Genomic DNA, 18,280 nt, shown 5'->3' with positions numbered 1-18,280 from the left:
TAGTGTGTGCGGTAGCGGTGTCGGCGATGTGAGAAGCAGGTGACAATGACTGATCCAGCAGCAGCGGAAGCAACGGAGTGAAGGTTTGGATGGTTCAAATGTTGTATGCGCCCGCGTACATCCTGCAATCACATCGACGAATGAGGCAACATCACAACAAAGCTCAACGTGCACGGTACCGTACCGGTGGGTACAAAAGTATTTGTGCTCACATTTGCAAATCTGTGTCTGCAATTGAATTGGATGATCTATGGGCCGGCGTATCTTTGTGAATTCAACGCGTGGTGGTATACGTGTTTTCGATGCTTTTTTGCTCTGGTCTATGCGCTCCTCTGGATATCATTGCTTTTCCGTCGCAATCTCCTTCATCCTACCCCAATGTCCATGTCTTCTGATAGATCATTATCATCATACCTCTTCGGTACCGTCACTCCCATACTTCGCTTCACACCTTGAGCAGCACGTATCATACACCCCACTCTCCCATCTCACTCATCGTACGTCCCCCATCACTGCGGTCCCTCCCCTCCCGGAATCAACATACAAATCTGATTCCCATTCAACAAAATCTGGTCATGCTTCTTCATCTGCTGCGCGGAGTCATACTCTGTCACGTCCTCGAGGACCATATTCACGAAATCGTCGAAACCTGACAGAGTCCCGCAGAACTCTATTCACCCAAAAACATCAGCAACAGTGGAAGAGGGGGGCGAGGAGGAAAAACGAACCCTTATCACCCTTCATAACGACCCAAATTTTCGAGCCGACACACTTGTCGACCAACTCTGTACCACCCCCAACAGTTAGCCCGTGTCCCGTGTATCCCGATCTGCTAGACGTGACGAACCTAATGGAAGAAGCTGTGATGCCATTGGTTATCGATCGAGGGATATCAAAATCAAAACGTCGTAGAATGCTGTGAGGTATGCTGTCCGGGTGTGGCGGGTGACCCAGGCGCTGTGGCCGTGCACGTACGTCCGCTGTTACGGTAGGGAACACCATGCGTGGGAATCCAATACCTAGCGAGTCGTTTCAATCACAAGATCGATGATCACTAAGGTTTCAGTTATACCAGATCTTCATTGGTGTGCATGACTCAAATACGGCACGCTTCTCCCTAGGCCTCATGATCACTCCCTCACTTCCACCTTATTCTTATAAAAGGCAACCCACCCCTCAATGTACTTTGCCCCCTCCTTCGCCTCCGGATAATACCACGCAATATTCTCCAACTTCACACTCCTCGCATCATCCTTACCCGGAATTTCGACGGTGTAATAGCTGGCGTCGCCTTTCCAGGGACAGTGGGTATGGAGTTCCGTAGGGCCATGGAAATATTGCTTTTGGATGGTGCCGGGGGGGAACTGCGGGGGGGGGGTAGGGTGTTAGTAGGTAGAGTGAAGGGAAGGGGGGCGGAGTGGTGCACGGACGTAAAGATTTCCTTCGACGCGTTCGACGCGTTCGGATTGGGCGAGGAGGGTGTCACCGACGTATACGGAAGGCATGATGCTAACGGGTTACGATGGCAATGGCGGTTGTCGTACAATTACATCGGTATATATGCGGAGTCGGGCCGATGCAGATCCGACGGAGTCCGGGAACATTGGCTGTCCAGTTGCTCGATCAGTAACTCAGCAGGTCACATGATCTCGCGATCGGGACATGCAAGTCTTGTATATTCCCACGCCCCACCCCAAATTCCACGCGCACCGTGACTCCACCTTCCAAATCGAGCCATGTGACGTGACGACTTGATCCCTCACAAAACATGACGAGCGACTCCCGAGGCATCTCGTGACGCCGTCCTGACGACGCGGCTCTTGTCACGGGGGGGGAGGGAAGGGGGGTATATAACCGGCTCGTGCTGTTGAGGAAGGGTTAGCCATATGTGAACGATAGCCATCGACAGAGAGCAATCATATACGAACTCTTTGATAACTACGATATGTTGACACAAGGCTTTGACGTATGTCCCTCTCCCTTCCCTCACAGTCCCTCCCCTCCACTCGCACATTCCCACTCCCTCATCGTACCTCGGCCAAGTGACTGACATACTCGTCCTCGCGCAGCCCTCCGGCATGTCCGGCGACGCAGCCGCTTCCCTCCCCCCAACCTCCTCCCCCACCGACATCCCCTCCACAACCCGCGGCCCCTCCGTCACCCCCACCGGCACCGCAATCCCCACTCTCCCCCTCTCCACTTCCCCCACGGCCACCTCCTCTTCCCCTACTGACACCTACGGCGTCACCCCTCCTAACGCGAACCGCTGGTCCAACTTCGCACCCAACAGATGGTCCTTCGGCGGTAATGACGGACAAGGCACCCCGGCGTTCCAGTCGTTGTTGGAACAGAGGAGGGGAAGCCAGGATAAGGCGAAAGAGCATGCGGAGATTGGGATTAGGAGGGGGAGTTTGGGGGAGACGATGAATCAGTTTTGGAAGAATTTGGGGAGGGGGGAGTGAGGCAGTATTATTAGGGAATGGTGTACGATAGTTGATGGGAGTTTGGGTTCTTAAATGAACGTGTATCATATTTGGTGAGCATATCGCAACCAAACGTTAAATGTCATATAAACTCACATACACCAAATGCTCCCAAAATCCAGAAAAAAACAAAAAAAACGCCTTCCACATCCAATATCGTGCACCTTCATCTCTCCTCCAGCATATATCGCACAAGTACATCCCCTCCCCTCGCTCTTCCGCCCTTCAACCTCGAGCACACACACACTCACACCATCATCAACGCAATAAACACACTCACAACCGCAACAACAACCATCACAACCCCCTCACTCGTCGCCGCACTAGCCGGGGTAGCTGTCGCTTCCGATATCCCGAGGGTCGACGAACTTGAGGTTGAGCCTATGCTCGACATGTCAGGACTCGGTGGTCTGAGAGGAGGAGAGGGGATGTACCTGATGACTGTGCAACGACAGAAGACAACGCGAAGAGGGAAATAACTAGGATGAGGTAGGACAGCTGGTAAAGGTGTGTAGTCGGCCGGCGGCGGTGGTGGTGGTGGTGAGTCATGACGTCGTCGTCCGTCGTCGTATATGCCCAAAGTTCCTCTCCCCTTCTCTGCCTGCTTCTCTTTTCGATACGGCCTTTGAATGAATAGAAAGGATGAACCGTTCGATATATGCCGCGTTTCGTTCAGGAGGTCAACCCATAATTCTCATTGTTGTTCTGCCGGCCGGCGACGGAAGCGGAAACGGAAGCGGGAACAACGGGACACGTGAATGCATTCGATATAGGGATCGGGGCTAAGTACATTTTAGAAGGTGTAGCAGGGACGTCGCGGCGCAGCATGATGTAAGTAGGAAGGGTTGACGACGTTACAGTTGGATGCCGATATCACTTTCGGAGGGACTTTGTATATCTGGCATTTTGAATCCCTTGCGCGCGACGTCATCCCACGGCCTCGCGGCCCGAGCACCTGCCTCCCGAGCCGGACATGGACTTCCCGAATCATATCCAGATCGTACCGTTTGTTTGCTCGAGCATATATACCGACGCTTTTACCATCGTTGGCAACCACCATGGAGAATTACGTAATGCAACACACCTCTACGTCCACAACAGCACAAGCACAAGCACAAGCACAATCCAGCGCCAAACAGGAAATCTACGAAATCATAACAGGGAGTGCCTCTCCACTCTCCGGCTCTGCCCCCGCTTCCCCCTTCCTCTCCGCCAGTGACACCCCCATCCCAGATCCAGCTGCAGCTGCAGCTGTAACGAGTCCACTCCGCAAGGATTCCCTCGCAAACCGTTCCTTCGAGAAAATCACCCCCTTCAGCGACGGACACCGCTCACCCCTCTCCTCACCCACCACAGAAAACGACGACGACGGAAGACAGCTAGCCACAATCGTGGAAGCGAGTGCGTTCCAGAGATACGTACTTGCGCCGTTGACGTTCATCTCGTTTTTGTTGGGGTTGTTGTTGGTGGATAAGAAGGAACAACGGCTGCGTGCGCGGGAACGGAGTTTGCGTGGGTCTGTCTCGTCCACGACGAGTCCCGGGTTGGGTCGCGCAGCATCTGATCCCATCAATGCGAGGAGGGTTAGGCGTGAGAGGACGGAGGATCCGGAGGATTATGGGGGGACGTGGTGGTATAGACAAGGCGCGCTCCTGAAATTCGAGGTGGGCAAGGCCTTTGAGGTTGAGGCGCAGATTGAGAGGGTTATTGTGGGGTTGGTGGGGATGGTCTTGTTGGTGGGAGGGTGTGTTTGGTTGTGGTGGAGGTGAGGGTAGGAAGGGAGAGGAGAGGAGTGTACGATATGACGAGGTGGAAGAGATACGGAGAATGTGAGGCGAGATGAGCTGATTGTATGCTAGGGAACGGGAGTTTCATCGCTTGGTTTTGGTGTGGTTATGGATGGTATCGATACCCTTGATATGGATTGCGCTCTTGGTATATCCCCCAAATCAGTATTACCAAACTTATCTTCGCATTACATCGCATTTCAACCTGTCTTACAGTATGTGCAAGGAACCCTTCTTGTTTCCATAGCCACAGGACATGTTACCGGTACGACGTTCGGGACAGGTCATCGACGAGGGATCGCACGTAGTTATGGGTAATTTGCATATTCAGTATTCGTGAAATGCTCTGTTTCAATGATACTCGTACACCAAATGCTCCACGCCAGCACCTCCTCCGTTTTCCTTCTGAGCGGTCCTGATCAAGTCAGGCCTGACTTGAACAGCAAAAGGCTCAACAGCAACAACCTCCACTCCTAACCCAATGCACTCCCCGCTCGCACTTTCGCTACCTCTCATACCCCGTTTCCCCACTTCATCTGCTTAACGCCTCCTGTCAACCCTGTTGAGCTTCTTCGCGGTCTTAATGTTATTATTCGTCCTCTGACCCCTAACAGGCAACCCAGCCGCATGTCGTTTTCCTCTATACGTCCCAATCGTCCTCAACCTCATAATCGACGCCTGCATCTTTCTGATCAAATCGGATTCAATGGTCATGTCCGTCAACACCTTCGAGAGGTCGTTGATTTTGTATTCGGAGAGGTCTTGGACTTTGCAGGTTCTGTGGATCATGAGCTTTGCGCAGATTTGGGCGGCGGTGTGGTGGCCGATGCCGTAGAAGGAGGTGAGGGCGATTGGGACGGTTTTGTGGTCGAGAAGGTGGGTACCCAACAAGTGGAGGGAGCGGTGCTGGGGTTGGGTCGCAGCAGCAGCGGTGGTGGCGGTGAGCGTTGGTCGCAGTGATGGGAGTAGTGATCGGAACATGGTGGCCCTGGAGCTTGAGAGGGTTTGATCCGTTCGGCTTTTCAGTGTTCGTTTCTCGGTGGAGTGTCGGTTGGTGTGGCTGAGGCACAATTTTGGTACGCATCAGCCACGATATACGATACGAGAAGGTAGAATCCTCGACGTTTACGACTGATTATCTGACGACTATAGGTTCTTTGATCTTGTTCGCAAGGTATTCTTTCTTGTCATAGCCTGAGCGCATATCCTACACCATGTCCAGGCCCGAACATATCGCTCCTCCGGAGATTGTACGTTCACCTACCCTCGATCAATTTCTTGAGCAGGCTCTAACAGTCTATTGTAGTTCTACAACGACGATGAAGCGCAAAAGTACACCCAGAACTCCCGTGTCCAGTCAATTCAGGCAGAGATGACCCTTCGCGCCATCGACCTTCTCTCCCTCCCCGACTCACCATCCTTTCTCCTCGATATCGGTTGCGGATCCTGCCTATCTGGCGAAATCCTCTCAGAAGAGGGACACATCTGGTGCGGTCTCGATATCGCTCCATCCATGCTGCAGGTAGCGCTGGAGAGAGATGTCGAGGGTGACTTGTTCCTCCAAGATATTGGTGACGGGATCCCGTTCAGAGCCGGTACCTTCGATGGTGCGATTTCCATTTCGGTGATTCAGTGGTTGTGTAATGCGGATAAAGCCGCCAATGCCCCTGGTGTGCGTCTACGAAGGTTCTTCGAGACGTTGTACGCGAGTCTGAGAAGAGGTGGCCGAGCAGTTTGCCAATTCTACCCCGAGTCAGAGCAACAAACGGCGCTCATCATGCAGATCGCCACGAAGTGTGGTTTCGGAGGAGGTTTGGTCGTCGACTACCCCGACTCCAAGAAGGCGCGGAAGTACTACCTTTGCTTGGTTGCTGGTCAACCGGATGCACCAGTAGCTTTGCCGCAAGCGTTGACTGGGGAGGAGGAGAGTGGTGTCAAGTATGAGGGTAGAAGAGGTGCTGGAGGAGCTATTCGGAATAGGGATAAGAAGAAGAAGGGGAAGGCGGAGCAGGGATCGCGGGAGTGGGTGTTGCAGAAGAAGGAGCTCTACAGAAAACGTGGTAAGGCCGATGTGCCTCGCGATTCCAAGTACTCTACCAGGAAGAGAAAGGTTAGGTTTTGAGGAGTTATCTATGCATATTATTATTTGGGATTTCACAGGCTACATTTCAAGCTCAGCGGGCGCAGCAGGCACAATCGCCGTAATGTGCGGCGCAACCCAAATTTCGACGCAGGCGAAACTCTACACCAAGAAGTAACAGTAACGACGAACAGCCATCCCGTCCAGACCTCCACCCGATCCATTGACCTCTAACAACCTCAAAACTAGTCAGTACAAGGTCTACACTCGCCCCACTATGTCCTCCCTCCGCAACGCCGTCTCCAGGCGCAACCACAAAGAACGTTCCCAACCCCTCGAACGCCAAAAATTCGGCCTCCTCGAAAAGAAAAAAGACTACATCCTCCGTGCCCGAGACTTCCACCGCAAACAAGACTACCTCAAGAAACTCCGCGAAAAAGCAACCGACCGCAACCCCGATGAGTTCTATTTCGGTATGATGACGGAGAAGACGCGGAAGGGTGTCGTGGTCAAGGATCGGGGTAATACGACGTTGAGTGAGGATGCGCTTAAGGTGTTGAGGACGCAGGATGCGGGGTATGTGAGGACGATGAGGCAGATTGAGAGTAAGAAGATTGAGAGGTTGGAGGCGGAGCTGCATGTTTTGGATGATGAGACTCCGGACGCGCATAAAGGCAAGAAACGGAAACATACTGTTTTCGTCAACGACGAGTCCCATGCGAAAACCTTCGATGCAGCTTCTCACTTCGACACTCACCCCTCCCTCGTCTCCCGTTCATCCAACCGCCCACGCCTAGACCAACTCGAATCTGTCTCATTCGCCCCATCAAATGTCGAGATGGATGAGAGGAAGATCCAGAAAGAGAGGGAGGCACGGCTGAGAGAGTTGGATGCCAGGACCCAGAGGGGTGATATGTTGAGGAAGTTGGAGAAGGAGACCGTGTTGCAGAGGAATTTGCAGGGAAAGGGGGCGAGGAAGAAGACTGGTGTGGATAAGGACGGGACGGCGGTGTACAAGTGGAAGCAGGAGAGGAAGCGGTAGACACACCGTAAAGGTATGGAGTCGGAAGGAACAGAATGAAGTTAAAGAGCATTTCATTCACAAGGATATCATACTATCGTACTCAAACCAATACCAAGACAGGGGTGCATAACAAACCTCATAACGTACACTTTTCCATACTTTGACCATCCTCAAATCTTCGCCTTCCCAACCCTTCCCATACTCTCCCTCAACCTCTCCACCTCACCCTCCCCCCTGACAACCTCCGCATCCCTATAATTCACATTAAAAGTAACTCCGTTCAACGGCTCCATCCCCGCCCTCTTCACCATATCCTCATAAACCCTCCCATCCCCCCTCCCCAACGAACTCTGCAACAAATAATCGGGGAAATCGAAGGCGTCAACGAGGGGGACAGCGTTCGGTCGGAGCGAGATGAGGAGTGACATCTGCGATGTGCGGAGGAGGGAGAATTGGTGAGGGGAGAGGTATCCTGACGCGAGGAATTCCGAAGCTTCGCGGAGCATGGTGTCCACGCCGAAGAGGTAACAGCATTCACGCATAACAGCCCCCATGCCTTTGCGGCCGTTGCTCTCCAGATCACCTGCCTCGAGTGCGTCTGCAAAAGTCTTGATGAGGATGAACTGACAGTGCGCGACACTCGCGCGGTAGAAATCCACAAGAAGCGAGTTCCAGGACATATTCAGCTCATCTCTCTTATGCAAGATATCCTCCACCAAATACGCCGCACGGTGTCCAAACGCCCTCACCAACATCTCCGCATCCCTCCAATCACCCTCACTCTCCACTGGACACTTCGCATTCTTGTCCTGCTGATACGCGAGCAAATACTCGATCGTGGGGTTCTTGTTCGCATACTTGATCTTCCCACCTTTCTCCTTGACTTCACGTGCGATTTTGAGGAGGTAGCGGGCGACTTGTTGCGTGAGCATGTAGTTGTCGCCTTCGTAGGTGACGTTGGGGAGGTAGTCTTGGTAGAAAGTTCCGAGTCCGGAGAACATACTGAATCCGTGGCCTCCACAAGCGCGACGGCAGACTTCGATAGATTCGGCGGCCATGGTCGTGCAGAGGGATTTGAGACCGGAGGAGGACGCGTGGAGGTCGGCAAGGAGTGCGAAATCGCCTCCAGCGGCGCGTTTGGCATTCAACTCATACAACCTCATCATCGCAGTCCCGGTAAAGTGGAGAGCGTACGCCTGAGCAATAACGGGAAGAAGTCGGACCTGAACAGTAGTGTAATCCAACACCGCCGTTTCCACCGCCCGTCCCCTCTCGAACTTTGGCGCATCCCGATCCGCAAACTGCCTCCGAATCGCACAATACCTCACCGCGACCGTCGCCGCCCTCGCAGTAACGAGTCTCGCATTCAACACGATCCCGGAACGGACCCAGGTCATTGTTCCGTACGACAACTTGTCGTTCGGTGGTTTCTCGTAGGCACCCGTGGCGGGGTCGATCCGGGCGAAATTGGCGAGCATGTTGAAGTGTGGGATCTTCACGTGCTCGAACAGCAAAAACCCGTTATCGATCGCGTTGTACCCGAACTTGGGCCCGATATCGCCAACAAGGACGCCGGGGAGGGGTTGGTGAGTTTTCAGGTCGCGGATGGGTACGACAAAAGGGTGGGGCCCGTAGGTTTTTCCATTCGAGATGAGTTGAGCCATGACGACCGCCGTATTCGCCGTACGTCCGAGGGAGCCGATCCACCATTTTGAGGAAGTGAGGGTGGGGGAGTGGAGATCGAAGGTCTGTGTCTTAGGGTCGTAGGTCGCGGTGGTTTCGAGGCCTTGGACGTTTGAGCCGTGGCCGAGTTCGGTTTGTGCGTAGCAGCCGATCAATTCGTAGTTCTCGGAGGGATTGAGGAACTTCTCGTGTTGTTCGGGGGTACCTTGCCCGCGGAGGGTCATTAGGTACATGGACTTGTGAAGGTGGTACTGCGTTTGCACATGTCAGTAGATGTATGCAGGATGAGGAAGGAGGGAACATACCGGGTGAGCCTCATCAACAAGCCAATCAGCCATCTGAACCTCCTCATCCGTCCAGTCCAAATCCTTCGCCAACTGCGTCGCCCTCTTCGCCCTCGCCAACGCTAACCGAATCCTCTCCCCCCTCCCCAAGTAGTAATTCGGTGTCTTGTCCATAATCGGATCAGCCTCCAAAATGGCCAAGATCTTATCCCGACGAGCAAGCCATTCGTGACCGTAAATGTATTCGGTAAGTTTGGGGATGGAGAAGGTCGCTTTTGAGCGTTCGCGGGCGAGGACGTCGGGGCCTTGAGGGTCTGCGGGTTTTAGGTGGGAGGGGAAGGGGATGTGGGCCACTGCCTTGAAGGGTTCTGATTTATTGCTCATGGGCATGGTTGTTTGTTGTTTGTATGGGTGGTAGAGAGGAAGGGAAGGGGAGGGATGAGATCGAGGAGAGCCTTTTATGGGTGTTGCTTCGCCTTCGGGGCCGGGAGTTGGAGGAGAGGAGACGGGTGCACCCCAGATTTGGGTGCCGCCGACATGGGAGGGGCGCCGGCGCGCGTGTGGGGGGGGAGACTCCGAGTCCCGAGAGGACATCTGAAGAATGCGAAAGTTGCCTCATATGAGAAGTGGATGGTTCTCAAAAAGGGTATACTATTACGACGGCTGTAAAGACTGGAAACGCCATCCTATCCCATATGCACCACGCAGTCCTCTCGCTTCCCTCTTCGGCCTACTTCTTCTTCACCACAATTCCAAGCGCAGCCCCCAAGTCCTTCTTCTTCCTCTTCACAACCCCCGTCTTGAAAGTAGGGATTGCCGGCTTAGCCACCACAGGCACCGGCGTCTCCTTCAATGCCCCATCACCCTCAACAACTCTCCGCACCTTATCTCCATCTGCGTCCAGAAAAGCTTTCCGTGCAATTTCAGCATCTTCTCGCGCGAGTCGCTCTTCCTCCGTTTCCACCTTAGCAGCGGCTTCGCGCTCAGCATCGATGAGGTCAAGCGCGGCATCAACCCCCGTTCTCTCATGCCGTGAATTCCTGGTCCGGATCTCGTCCAATGCATCCATGATCTCCATCTCCATCTTCGCATCCAACGTCTTACTCTCCAACCTCTCCATCGCATTCTCCCCCTCCTCCTCTCCACCCTCCCCCTCCCCGCCCTCCTCCTCGTCCCCGTCCTTCTTCTTCCACGGCTCGAAATTCCTGGAAGCACCACTCTCCATAAGATAATCCCCATTCTTCGGATCCGTCATAAAGGTAATCTCAGCCGAACATCGCGTACACCGAATATAAAACCGGAACCGCTCGATACTGAGGTAAAACTCCCCGCTATTCTCTTTACGTGCGTTGAATTTTTTGCCCTTGTAGATGTATTCGCCGCAGGTGTTGCATTTCATGGAGAAAGGTGTCATGAGACGTACTGTTTGAACTTTTGGGCCGGCTTTTTGGGGTTTTTTGCGTTTGGTGAGGAGGGAGGGGTCGAAGTCTGGGGGGAAGTACTGTTTGCATAAACGTCAGCTACGGATGGTCCATGCATTGCGACCGCTACACACCTTGTTCAACACCTTACGTTCGGCCATGTTACCGTTTGGGTGTCCTTGTCAACCATTACGTCGCCTTCGTCAACCGCCGTTATCGACTGTCCCGGCCGCGCCACACACCATCCCTGCTGAGCCCCTTCCAAAAGTACCTCGGGAAACAGAAAAATACGTACGAGCCCAAACACCCTCAGCACCCAATTATGTCCAAAAGACCCGCTTCCGAGACCTCAGGGACCACCACAAAGAAGGCCAAGCTCGCGCCTTTGCTCCCATCCGTGCCGTCCAGCACCTCGACTGCGGCATTCCGTGTCATTGCGGGATCATATGAACATGTGCTCTATGGACTCGACGCCATGTTTGATTCAGCAGCTGGGAAGGGTAGTAATGCACACATGGAACCAGTCTTTATCTTCCCGGCACACATGGCCGCAATGAAGACCCTCGCTGTCGGAGGACGGTATCTCGCCTCGGGTGGTTCAGATGAAATTATCAAACTCTACGACCTCAAACTCCGGAAAGATCTCGGTACACTACATGCCCACAACGGCTCCATCACACACCTCTCCTTCCCCACGAAACAGCATTTACTGTCGAGTGATTCGACTGGAACGATCGTGGTGTGGAGAACGAAGGATTGGGAGAATATGGCGACGATGAAACAGAAATCTTCGGTACAAGGCGGGAAGAAGGGGATTACGTCTTTCGCTGCACACCCATCGGGGAAGATCGCGCTCTCGGTTGGTGAGGATCGTCGTGTTACGCTGTGGAATCTCATGACCGCCCGCCGTGCCGCAGTCAACAAACTCCCCCTCCAACCAACCAAACTCGGAGACCCACTCAGTGTCGCGTGGAGTCTGAGTGGAGAGAGATATGCAGTGATGTTTGATAGACATCTTGTGGTGTATGGGACTGCGACACAGACGGTTGTTGGTGGGGTACAGTGTGTTAGTAAGATGCATTGCTTTGCGTGGTTGGATGAGGAGCGTGTGGTTGTGGGTCATGAAGATACCAAGATCCGGGTATGGAATCCTATCGCGCCTCCCGACACGGAAACCGAAGACGTCGAGCGATACCGCGGTACTGAGGTGGAAGTGTGGTCCGGACACCGCGCACGCGTAAAGTGCATCGAACGTGCACCCTCGCCTCACACCAATATCTTCGTCACAGCTTCTTCCGATGGTGAGCTCAAGCTCTGGCGAGTCGGGTCCAAGATCGTCGCAGGAGAAGCGGAGGGGGAGACGAAGGAGATTGGAAGTTTTGAGTGTGGGAATAGGATTACGTGTTTGACGGTTGCGGATGTTGGGCATGTGGAGAAGTTGAAGGAGGAGGTTGAGGAGGAGGAGGTTAAGACCGAGGTGGAAAGTGAGGGGGAGGAGGAGGAGGAGGAGTAGGGTAACAGGAAGCCTTAGTTGAGGAATGACGGAACCATCATACAAGAAATACATTCTGTCCTCATTGTTCATCTTGTCCAGGTCCAACAAGGTGTGCGTAATCTAAGATTATCGATAGACGACGGATCAGGTGCAGTGCATGCGCAGCCCATTGGTACCAAACTCGTGATTTTCCATTATTCTTTTCGCTACCCAATCCCGAAGGGGAACGAGATCAGGTCAGTACATGCCACGTGCAATTTCTCCCACGGTATGTCGCAGAACACTATACTCTCGATCTCGATGAAGTGACGACGGTACCGGTGCGGGCCGCCTGCTACAACTGGCAGAATCCGTAGTTGCAGTCTGTCAGCTAATATACTTTGATAGGGTTGGAATTGGGTGACGGAGTCGGCTGACGCATCCCCAGTTGACGTAACCGGCAGGTTTCACAGTTGTTGCAGAACGCTGCGAAGCTTCGCCTACACCACCCTTCCATCTCCCTATTTGTCAAACTGACGACACCTCTTCGAAAGTTGGCCAGCTTTTGCTAATAACTACATAAAAAAGGTTTGACGAACTCATTTGCAAGTTCTGCCACCGCCTGTTTGCAAAGGCCGAATACCGAGGCGCAGTACGACCATGCCATACCTGAGCGTCGTTAACGTTGTTAGTCCTATTTGACACAGCGGGAACTTGATAAAGGATTTCTGCTTGTCATGTGCCATATTCTAGAGGTTATTCTACTTCACCTTTCGGTTGAGTGTGTTCCACGGTGAATTTGGGTCCACATGTACACTCACGTCGCTATCGGACACCGACGCTCGGCAATTGAAAGACGGATGCAGCTATAGCTAGCGCTCGGGAGAACCGCAGCTAGATCGACGTTACAAGTCGGCCAGGATAAAGCGAATGAATGTGGAGCTGTCGACCGAATCCAGCTACCAACTGTCAGGCAGGACTTCCTTAGCGATCGATCGATATCGGTTTTTAAAATTTCCCACGCGCGATGATTGGCCAGAAATGGCGACGTGCGAACTAACCTCACTTGACGTTGCAAGGCTGCATTAGAGCCCCCAGCTGGCCCGCAGAAGGTTCCCCAACATCCGTCCTCCCCAGAAGATTCAGAGGTCCAGCTGCGAATGCCGTCTTCACAGCTTTACCATCCCAATGAAAGCCATTACAAATCTTATTTCATCACGGATCACCTCTGACGTTTTTCCTCTTCATCTGTCCTGTCTAAGATAGTAGATCTTCATATGACTGTTCTGGCTGCTCAGCCATCGCGCACCGCCCGCTTCCCAGCGCTGCGCGCTTATCTCCCTCCAGATTTCCCAGATTTTGCTACCGGCTGGACGTCACTCAAGAAACCGCAGAACCAAAAAGCTCTCTGTCGCCGTCCTCACCTCTTCAATCCTTTCAAACCCCCGCCACTTTTTATCTCCGTTTCTCATTGATACACGACGATGGCAGACCTCGCTGCCCCGAAGGACATCAAGAATGATCCCGAGCAGGCTGTGATTGATGAGGTTGAGGAGATCTCGGCTCCTGGCCACATTGACCATGTTAGGAGGAACTCTTTGGTCTTGAGCTCTAAGGACAACAAGATTCTTGGTAAGTGGCATTGAATTTATCCTGGTTATGGGCGAAGAGGTTGGTGTTGAGTCATTTGCGACATTTCGATTGGAGCGGAGTGAATGCGATCAATGGGCCGACAGAACGGAGGGAATGCGATGAAATGATTTCAAAAAGCGAAAGAAACATTTCTACGAGGATACATGCTGGATGAATGCTGGGAGATCTTGTTGCGATAATGATATCAACACCACAACCAAAACAAGCCGTCCAGGACGAACCCTCGGAATGAATGCTAATAATTCTGTGTTACAGTTGCCAATCGTGGTGAAATTCCCATTCGTATCTTCCGTACCGCTCACGAGCTCTCCATGACCACCGTCGGTATCTACTCCTACGAGGACAGACTTTCCGCCCACAGGTACAAGGCCGACGAGTCTTACCAGATCGGTGAGCGCGGTCAGTTCTCCCCCGTCGGTGCCTACCTCGCCCAGGACGAGATTGTCAGGATCGCCAAGGAGAAGGGTGTCTCCATGATCCACCCCGGATACGGTTTCCTCTCCGAGAACGCCTCTTTCGCCAGGAAGGTCGAGGCTGCTGGTATCAAGTTCGTTGGCCCCCGCCCTGAGGTCATCGATGCTCTCGGTGACAAGACCAAGGCTAGGACTGTCGCTATTGAGTGTCAGGTTCCTGTTGTCCCTGGTACTGACGGACCTGTCTCCAACGCTGAGGACGCCGAGGCCTTCGTCGAGAAGCACGGTTTCCCCATCATTATCAAGGCTGCTATGGGTGGTGGTGGTCGTGGTATGCGTGTCGTGCGCGACATGGAGTCTTTGAAGGACTCTTTCCTCCGTGCCGTTTCCGAGGCCAAGTCCGCTTTCGGTGACGGTACCGTCTTCATCGAGCGTTTCCTCGACAAACCCAAGCACATCGAGGTCCAGATCTTGGCTGACTCCTACGGTAACGTCGTTCACTTGTTCGAGCGTGACTGTTCCGTTCAGCGTCGTCACCAGAAGGTCGTTGAGGTCGCTCCTGCCAAGGACTTGCCTCGCGAAGTCCGTGACCAGATCTTGGCTGATGCTGTCAAGTTGGCTCGTCACGTTAATTACCGTAACGCTGGTACCGCTGAGTTCTTGGTCGACCAGCAGAACCGCCACTACTTCATCGAGATCAACCCCCGTATCCAGGTTGAGCACACCATCACGGAGGAGATTACTGGTATCGACATTGTCGCTGCTCAGATCCAGATTGCTGCTGGTGCTTCCCTCGAGCAGCTCGGTTTGACCCAGGACCAGATTTCCATCCGCGGTTTCGCAATTCAGTGCCGTGTCACCACTGAGGACCCCGAGAAGGGTTTCCAGCCTGACACCGGTAAGATCGAGGTCTACCGTTCCGCCGGTGGTAACGGTGTCCGTCTCGACGGTGGTAACGGTTTCTCCGGTGCTATCATCACCCCTCACTACGACTCTATGTTGGTCAAGTGTACCTGCTCTGGTCACACCTACGAGATTGCCCGCCGCAAGATCCTCCGTGCCCTCGTTGAGTTCCGTATCCGTGGTGTCAAGACCAACATTCCTTTCTTGACCCGTCTCTTGACTCACGAGACCTTCATTGCTGGTTCCTGCTGGACTACCTTCATTGACGACACTCCTGAGCTCTTCCAGCTTATGAAGTCCCAGAACCGTGCCCAGAAGTTGTTGGCGTACATGGGTGACGTCGTTGTTAACGGCTCTTCCATCAAGGGACAGAACGGTGAGCCCCAGCTCAAGACTGAGGTTATTATCCCCAAGTTGCCTGAGGTTGACACCACCAAGCCCTGCACCAAGGGTTGGAGGAACATCCTTGTTGAGCAGGGACCTGAGGCTTTCGCCAAGGCTGTCCGTGCCAACAAGGGATGTTTGGTCATGGACACTACCTGGCGTGACGCCCACCAGTCTCTCTTGGCTACCCGTGTCCGTACCATTGACTTGGTTAACGTCGCTCCTGTCACCTCTCACGCTTTGAGCGGTGCTTACGCCCTCGAGATGTGGGGTGGTGCCACCTTCGATGTCGCCATGCGCTTCTTGTACGAAGACCCCTGGGACCGTCTCCGCAAGCTCCGCAAGTTGGTCCCCAACATCCCCTTCCAGATGTTGTTGCGTGGTGCCAACGGTGTTGCTTACTCCTCCCTTCCCGACAACGCCATCTACCACTTCGTCGACCAGGCCAAGAAGAACGGTGTCGATATCTTCCGTGTCTTCGATGCTTTGAACGATGTTGAGCAGCTCCGTGTCGGTGTTGAGGCCGTCAAGAAGGCCGGTGGTGTTGTTGAGGCTACCATGTGTTACTCTGGTGACATGTTGCGCCCTGGCAAGAAGTACAACTTGGAGTACTACCTGGCTCTCGTTGACCAGATCGTCGAGATGGGTACTCACGTCCTTGGTATCAAGGATATGGCTGGTGTTCTCAAGCCCACCGCTGCCCGCAAGTTGATTGGTGCTATCCGTGCCAAGTACCCTGATTTGCCCATCCACGTCCACACCCACGACTCTGCCGGCACTGGTGTTGCCTCCATGGTTGCCTGTGCCGAGGCTGGTGCTGACGCCATCGACGTCGCTACCGACTCCATGTCTGGTATGACCTCCCAGCCTTCCATCGGTTCCTTCTTGGCTGCCATCGACGGCTCCGAGATCGACGCTGGTTTGAACGCTGCCCACGTCCGTGAGCTCGACGCCTACTGGACTCAGATGCGTGCCCTCTACCACCCCTTCGAGGCTAATCTTACCGGCCCCGACCCCGATGTGTACGTCCACGAGATTCCTGGAGGTCAGTTGACCAACTTGAAGTTCCAGGCTTCTTCGCTTGGATTGGCTGCTCAGTGGGCTGAGACCAAGCAGGCTTACGTCCTCGCTAACACTCTCCTCGGCGATGTCATCAAGGTCACTCCTACCTCTAAGGTTGTTGGTGACTTGGCCCAGTTCATGGTCCAGAACAAGTTGACCATGGAGGACGTTAACGAGCGTGCTGACCAGCTTGACTTCCCTGCTTCCGTCTTGGACTTCTTCGAGGGTTTGATGGGTCAGCCTTACGGTGGATTCCCTGAGGCCCTTCGTGAGAAGATCCTTGCTGGTAAGCGTAAGGCCTTGTCTGAGCGCCCCGGCAAGTCTCTTCCTCCCGCTGACTTGGAGAAGATCAAGAAGGACCTCCAGGCCAAGTTCGGCTCTGCCACTGACTGCGATGTCGCCTCTTACACCATGTACCCCAAGGTCTACGAGGACTTCCGTGCTTTCCAGGAGAAGTACGGTGACGTTTCCGTCTTGCCCACTCGTTACTTCTTGGCTGCTCCCGCTCTCGGTGAGGAGATCAACGTCAAGATCGAGGAGGGTAAGTCCTTGGTCGTCAAGCTCCTTGCTGTCGGTCCCGTCTCCGAGGCCACTGGTCAGCGTGAGGTCTTCTTCGAGTTGAACGGTGAGGTTCGTCCTATCGCCATTGATGACAAGAAAGCTACTGTTGAGGATATCCGCCGTCCTAAGGCTGACCCCTCCAACCCCGGAGATGTCGGTGCCCCCATGGCTGGTGTCATCATCGAGTTGAGGGTCAAGGATGGCCAGCAGGTCAAGAAGGGTGACCCTGTTGCCGTCATGTCCGCCATGAAGATGGAGATGGTCATCTCTGCTCCTGTTGGTGGTAAGGTTGAGAGCATCCAGATCAAGGAGGGTGACTCTTTGCAGGGAAGCGACTTGGTTTGCAAGGTTGTTAAGGCTTAAACAAACAGATATTTTTCTTTGGAGGGACAAGGCCGGGCCTTGAAAGTTGTGTGGGTCTGAGAATAGCGTATAGACATGAAATTGAAATTGAAAGTGCAAGGATAGGAAGGTGCAGTGCTGTATACGAGTAGCGCAGGACGTGTATTATAAGTTTTGAATTTAACCTTATTCTATAATTAACCCCAATTCAATGTCCGTTCATTGCCCAAATCCAAAGTCCCCTTGCAACCGCTTACTAATTCGTATCAGTGTACTGCCTCAACAACACCTCATCCTCATCCTCCGAATCCTCCCTCAACGGCACAACTCTCTCCTTCTCCCTCTTCCTCTGCTTCGCTCCCCATTTTCTCGGTGCCTCGTCTTCGCTGTCCTCGCCACGTAGGTGCGGGTTGTCCACCGCTGCGATCGAGTTTGCTTCGTCGGCGGCCACGGCGCGTTCGTGGTCTTTTTCTTGGATTTTGGCGCCGATTTTGAGGAGGTAGGGACGGAGGAGGCAGTATGCGCCGATGATTGTGATGATGCGGATGTAATCTATTGTCGTAGGATTAGAAATGTACCTTCAGGGTGATGGGAGAGGGGATAGGAAGGGAGAGGGAAGGGCGTACCGTAGACGGTGTAGTCCTCGAGGAAGTGCTGGTAGTTACGCTTGATACCCTCCATGGGCTTTGGGATCAACTTTTGAATCTGGTCCATCTTAAAATGATA

The 18,280-nt window shown here is 53.5% G+C and overlaps 13 protein-coding genes across 13 annotated transcripts; 6 read left to right on the top strand and 7 right to left on the bottom strand.

Moving 5' to 3' along the window:
* Window positions 1-280: 280 nt before the first annotated feature.
* Window positions 281-919, bottom strand: SAICODRAFT_88515 (like-Sm ribonucleo protein). The gene is made up of 3 exons (XM_019171566.1): window positions 848-919; window positions 729-785; window positions 281-670 (listed from the first exon to the last, which is right to left on the bottom strand). Exons 1-3 carry the CDS (start codon window positions 870-872, stop codon window positions 510-512), a joined length of 243 nt encoding a protein of 80 aa, XP_019026458.1. The 5' UTR covers window positions 873-919; the 3' UTR covers window positions 281-509.
* Window positions 920-1,130: 211 nt separating this feature from the next.
* On the bottom strand, window positions 1,131-1,505 carry SAICODRAFT_5289 (DUF427 domain-containing protein; the record flags this gene model as incomplete). The annotated part of the gene is made up of 2 exons (XM_019169176.1): window positions 1,131-1,364; window positions 1,431-1,505. The coding sequence occupies 2 exons, from the start codon at window positions 1,503-1,505 to the stop codon at window positions 1,131-1,133; spliced, it is 309 nt and encodes a 102-aa protein (XP_019026457.1).
* A 308-nt stretch (window positions 1,506-1,813) lies between these two features.
* On the top strand, window positions 1,814-2,489 carry SAICODRAFT_28986 (uncharacterized protein). Its single transcript, XM_019167285.1, has 2 exons — window positions 1,814-1,966; window positions 2,070-2,489. Exons 1-2 carry the CDS (start codon window positions 1,946-1,948, stop codon window positions 2,460-2,462), a joined length of 414 nt encoding a protein of 137 aa, XP_019026456.1. The 5' UTR covers window positions 1,814-1,945; the 3' UTR covers window positions 2,463-2,489.
* A 241-nt stretch (window positions 2,490-2,730) lies between these two features.
* SAICODRAFT_5287 (uncharacterized protein) lies at window positions 2,731-3,032 on the bottom strand (the record flags this gene model as incomplete). Its single annotated transcript, XM_019169175.1, has 2 exons — window positions 2,731-2,864; window positions 2,918-3,032. The coding sequence occupies 2 exons, from the start codon at window positions 3,030-3,032 to the stop codon at window positions 2,731-2,733; spliced, it is 249 nt and encodes an 82-aa protein (XP_019026455.1).
* A 509-nt stretch (window positions 3,033-3,541) lies between these two features.
* Window positions 3,542-4,252, top strand: SAICODRAFT_23388 (uncharacterized protein; the record flags this gene model as incomplete). The annotated part of the gene is made up of 1 exon (XM_019166692.1): window positions 3,542-4,252. The coding sequence occupies one exon, from the start codon at window positions 3,542-3,544 to the stop codon at window positions 4,250-4,252; it is 711 nt and encodes a 236-aa protein (XP_019026454.1).
* Window positions 4,253-4,518: 266 nt separating this feature from the next.
* SAICODRAFT_183473 (ribosomal protein S13) lies at window positions 4,519-5,336 on the bottom strand. Its single transcript, XM_019165941.1, has one exon. It carries the CDS (start codon window positions 5,249-5,251, stop codon window positions 4,811-4,813), a length of 441 nt encoding a protein of 146 aa, XP_019026453.1. The 5' UTR covers window positions 5,252-5,336; the 3' UTR covers window positions 4,519-4,810.
* Window positions 5,337-5,420: 84 nt separating this feature from the next.
* SAICODRAFT_88508 (williams-Beuren syndrome critical region protein 22) lies at window positions 5,421-6,433 on the top strand. Its single transcript, XM_019171565.1, has 2 exons — window positions 5,421-5,520; window positions 5,577-6,433. Exons 1-2 carry the CDS (start codon window positions 5,485-5,487, stop codon window positions 6,390-6,392), a joined length of 852 nt encoding a protein of 283 aa, XP_019026452.1. The 5' UTR covers window positions 5,421-5,484; the 3' UTR covers window positions 6,393-6,433.
* A 101-nt stretch (window positions 6,434-6,534) lies between these two features.
* Window positions 6,535-7,392, top strand: SAICODRAFT_88507 (U3 small nucleolar RNA-associated protein 11; the record flags this gene model as incomplete). Its single annotated transcript, XM_019171564.1, has 1 exon — window positions 6,535-7,392. Exon 1 carries the CDS (start codon window positions 6,628-6,630, stop codon window positions 7,390-7,392), a length of 765 nt encoding a protein of 254 aa, XP_019026451.1. The 5' UTR covers window positions 6,535-6,627.
* A 37-nt stretch (window positions 7,393-7,429) lies between these two features.
* SAICODRAFT_88503 (acyl-CoA oxidase) lies at window positions 7,430-9,823 on the bottom strand. Its single transcript, XM_019171563.1, has 2 exons — window positions 9,363-9,823; window positions 7,430-9,308 (listed from the first exon to the last, which is right to left on the bottom strand). Exons 1-2 carry the CDS (start codon window positions 9,729-9,731, stop codon window positions 7,545-7,547), a joined length of 2,133 nt encoding a protein of 710 aa, XP_019026450.1. The 5' UTR covers window positions 9,732-9,823; the 3' UTR covers window positions 7,430-7,544.
* A 130-nt stretch (window positions 9,824-9,953) lies between these two features.
* SAICODRAFT_88501 (DUF572-domain-containing protein) lies at window positions 9,954-10,951 on the bottom strand. The gene is made up of 2 exons (XM_019171562.1): window positions 10,897-10,951; window positions 9,954-10,842 (listed from the first exon to the last, which is right to left on the bottom strand). Exons 1-2 carry the CDS (start codon window positions 10,921-10,923, stop codon window positions 10,072-10,074), a joined length of 798 nt encoding a protein of 265 aa, XP_019026449.1. The 5' UTR covers window positions 10,924-10,951; the 3' UTR covers window positions 9,954-10,071.
* A 133-nt stretch (window positions 10,952-11,084) lies between these two features.
* Window positions 11,085-12,275, top strand: SAICODRAFT_52803 (WD40 repeat-like protein; the record flags this gene model as incomplete). Its single annotated transcript, XM_019169170.1, has 1 exon — window positions 11,085-12,275. The coding sequence occupies one exon, from the start codon at window positions 11,085-11,087 to the stop codon at window positions 12,273-12,275; it is 1,191 nt and encodes a 396-aa protein (XP_019026448.1).
* A 1,330-nt stretch (window positions 12,276-13,605) lies between these two features.
* Window positions 13,606-17,575, top strand: SAICODRAFT_63978 (pyruvate carboxylase; the record flags this gene model as incomplete). The annotated part of the gene is made up of 2 exons (XM_019170030.1): window positions 13,606-13,868; window positions 14,145-17,575. Exons 1-2 carry the CDS (start codon window positions 13,721-13,723, stop codon window positions 17,573-17,575), a joined length of 3,579 nt encoding a protein of 1,192 aa, XP_019026447.1. The 5' UTR covers window positions 13,606-13,720.
* Window positions 17,576-17,791: 216 nt separating this feature from the next.
* SAICODRAFT_17089 (uncharacterized protein) lies at window positions 17,792-18,268 on the bottom strand (the record flags this gene model as incomplete). Its single annotated transcript, XM_019165750.1, has 2 exons — window positions 17,792-18,106; window positions 18,181-18,268. 2 exons carry the CDS (start codon window positions 18,266-18,268, stop codon window positions 17,811-17,813), a joined length of 384 nt encoding a protein of 127 aa, XP_019026446.1. The 3' UTR covers window positions 17,792-17,810.
* Between the last annotated feature and the right edge of the window lie 12 nt (window positions 18,269-18,280).

This window comes from Saitoella complicata (assembly GCF_001661265.1).
Source record: "Saitoella complicata NRRL Y-17804 unplaced genomic scaffold SAICOscaffold_3, whole genome shotgun sequence".
NCBI classification, from domain to species: domain Eukaryota; kingdom Fungi; phylum Ascomycota; class Saitoellomycetes; order Saitoellales; family Saitoellaceae; genus Saitoella; species Saitoella complicata.
This window is presented reverse-complemented; position numbering and strand designations above follow the sequence as displayed.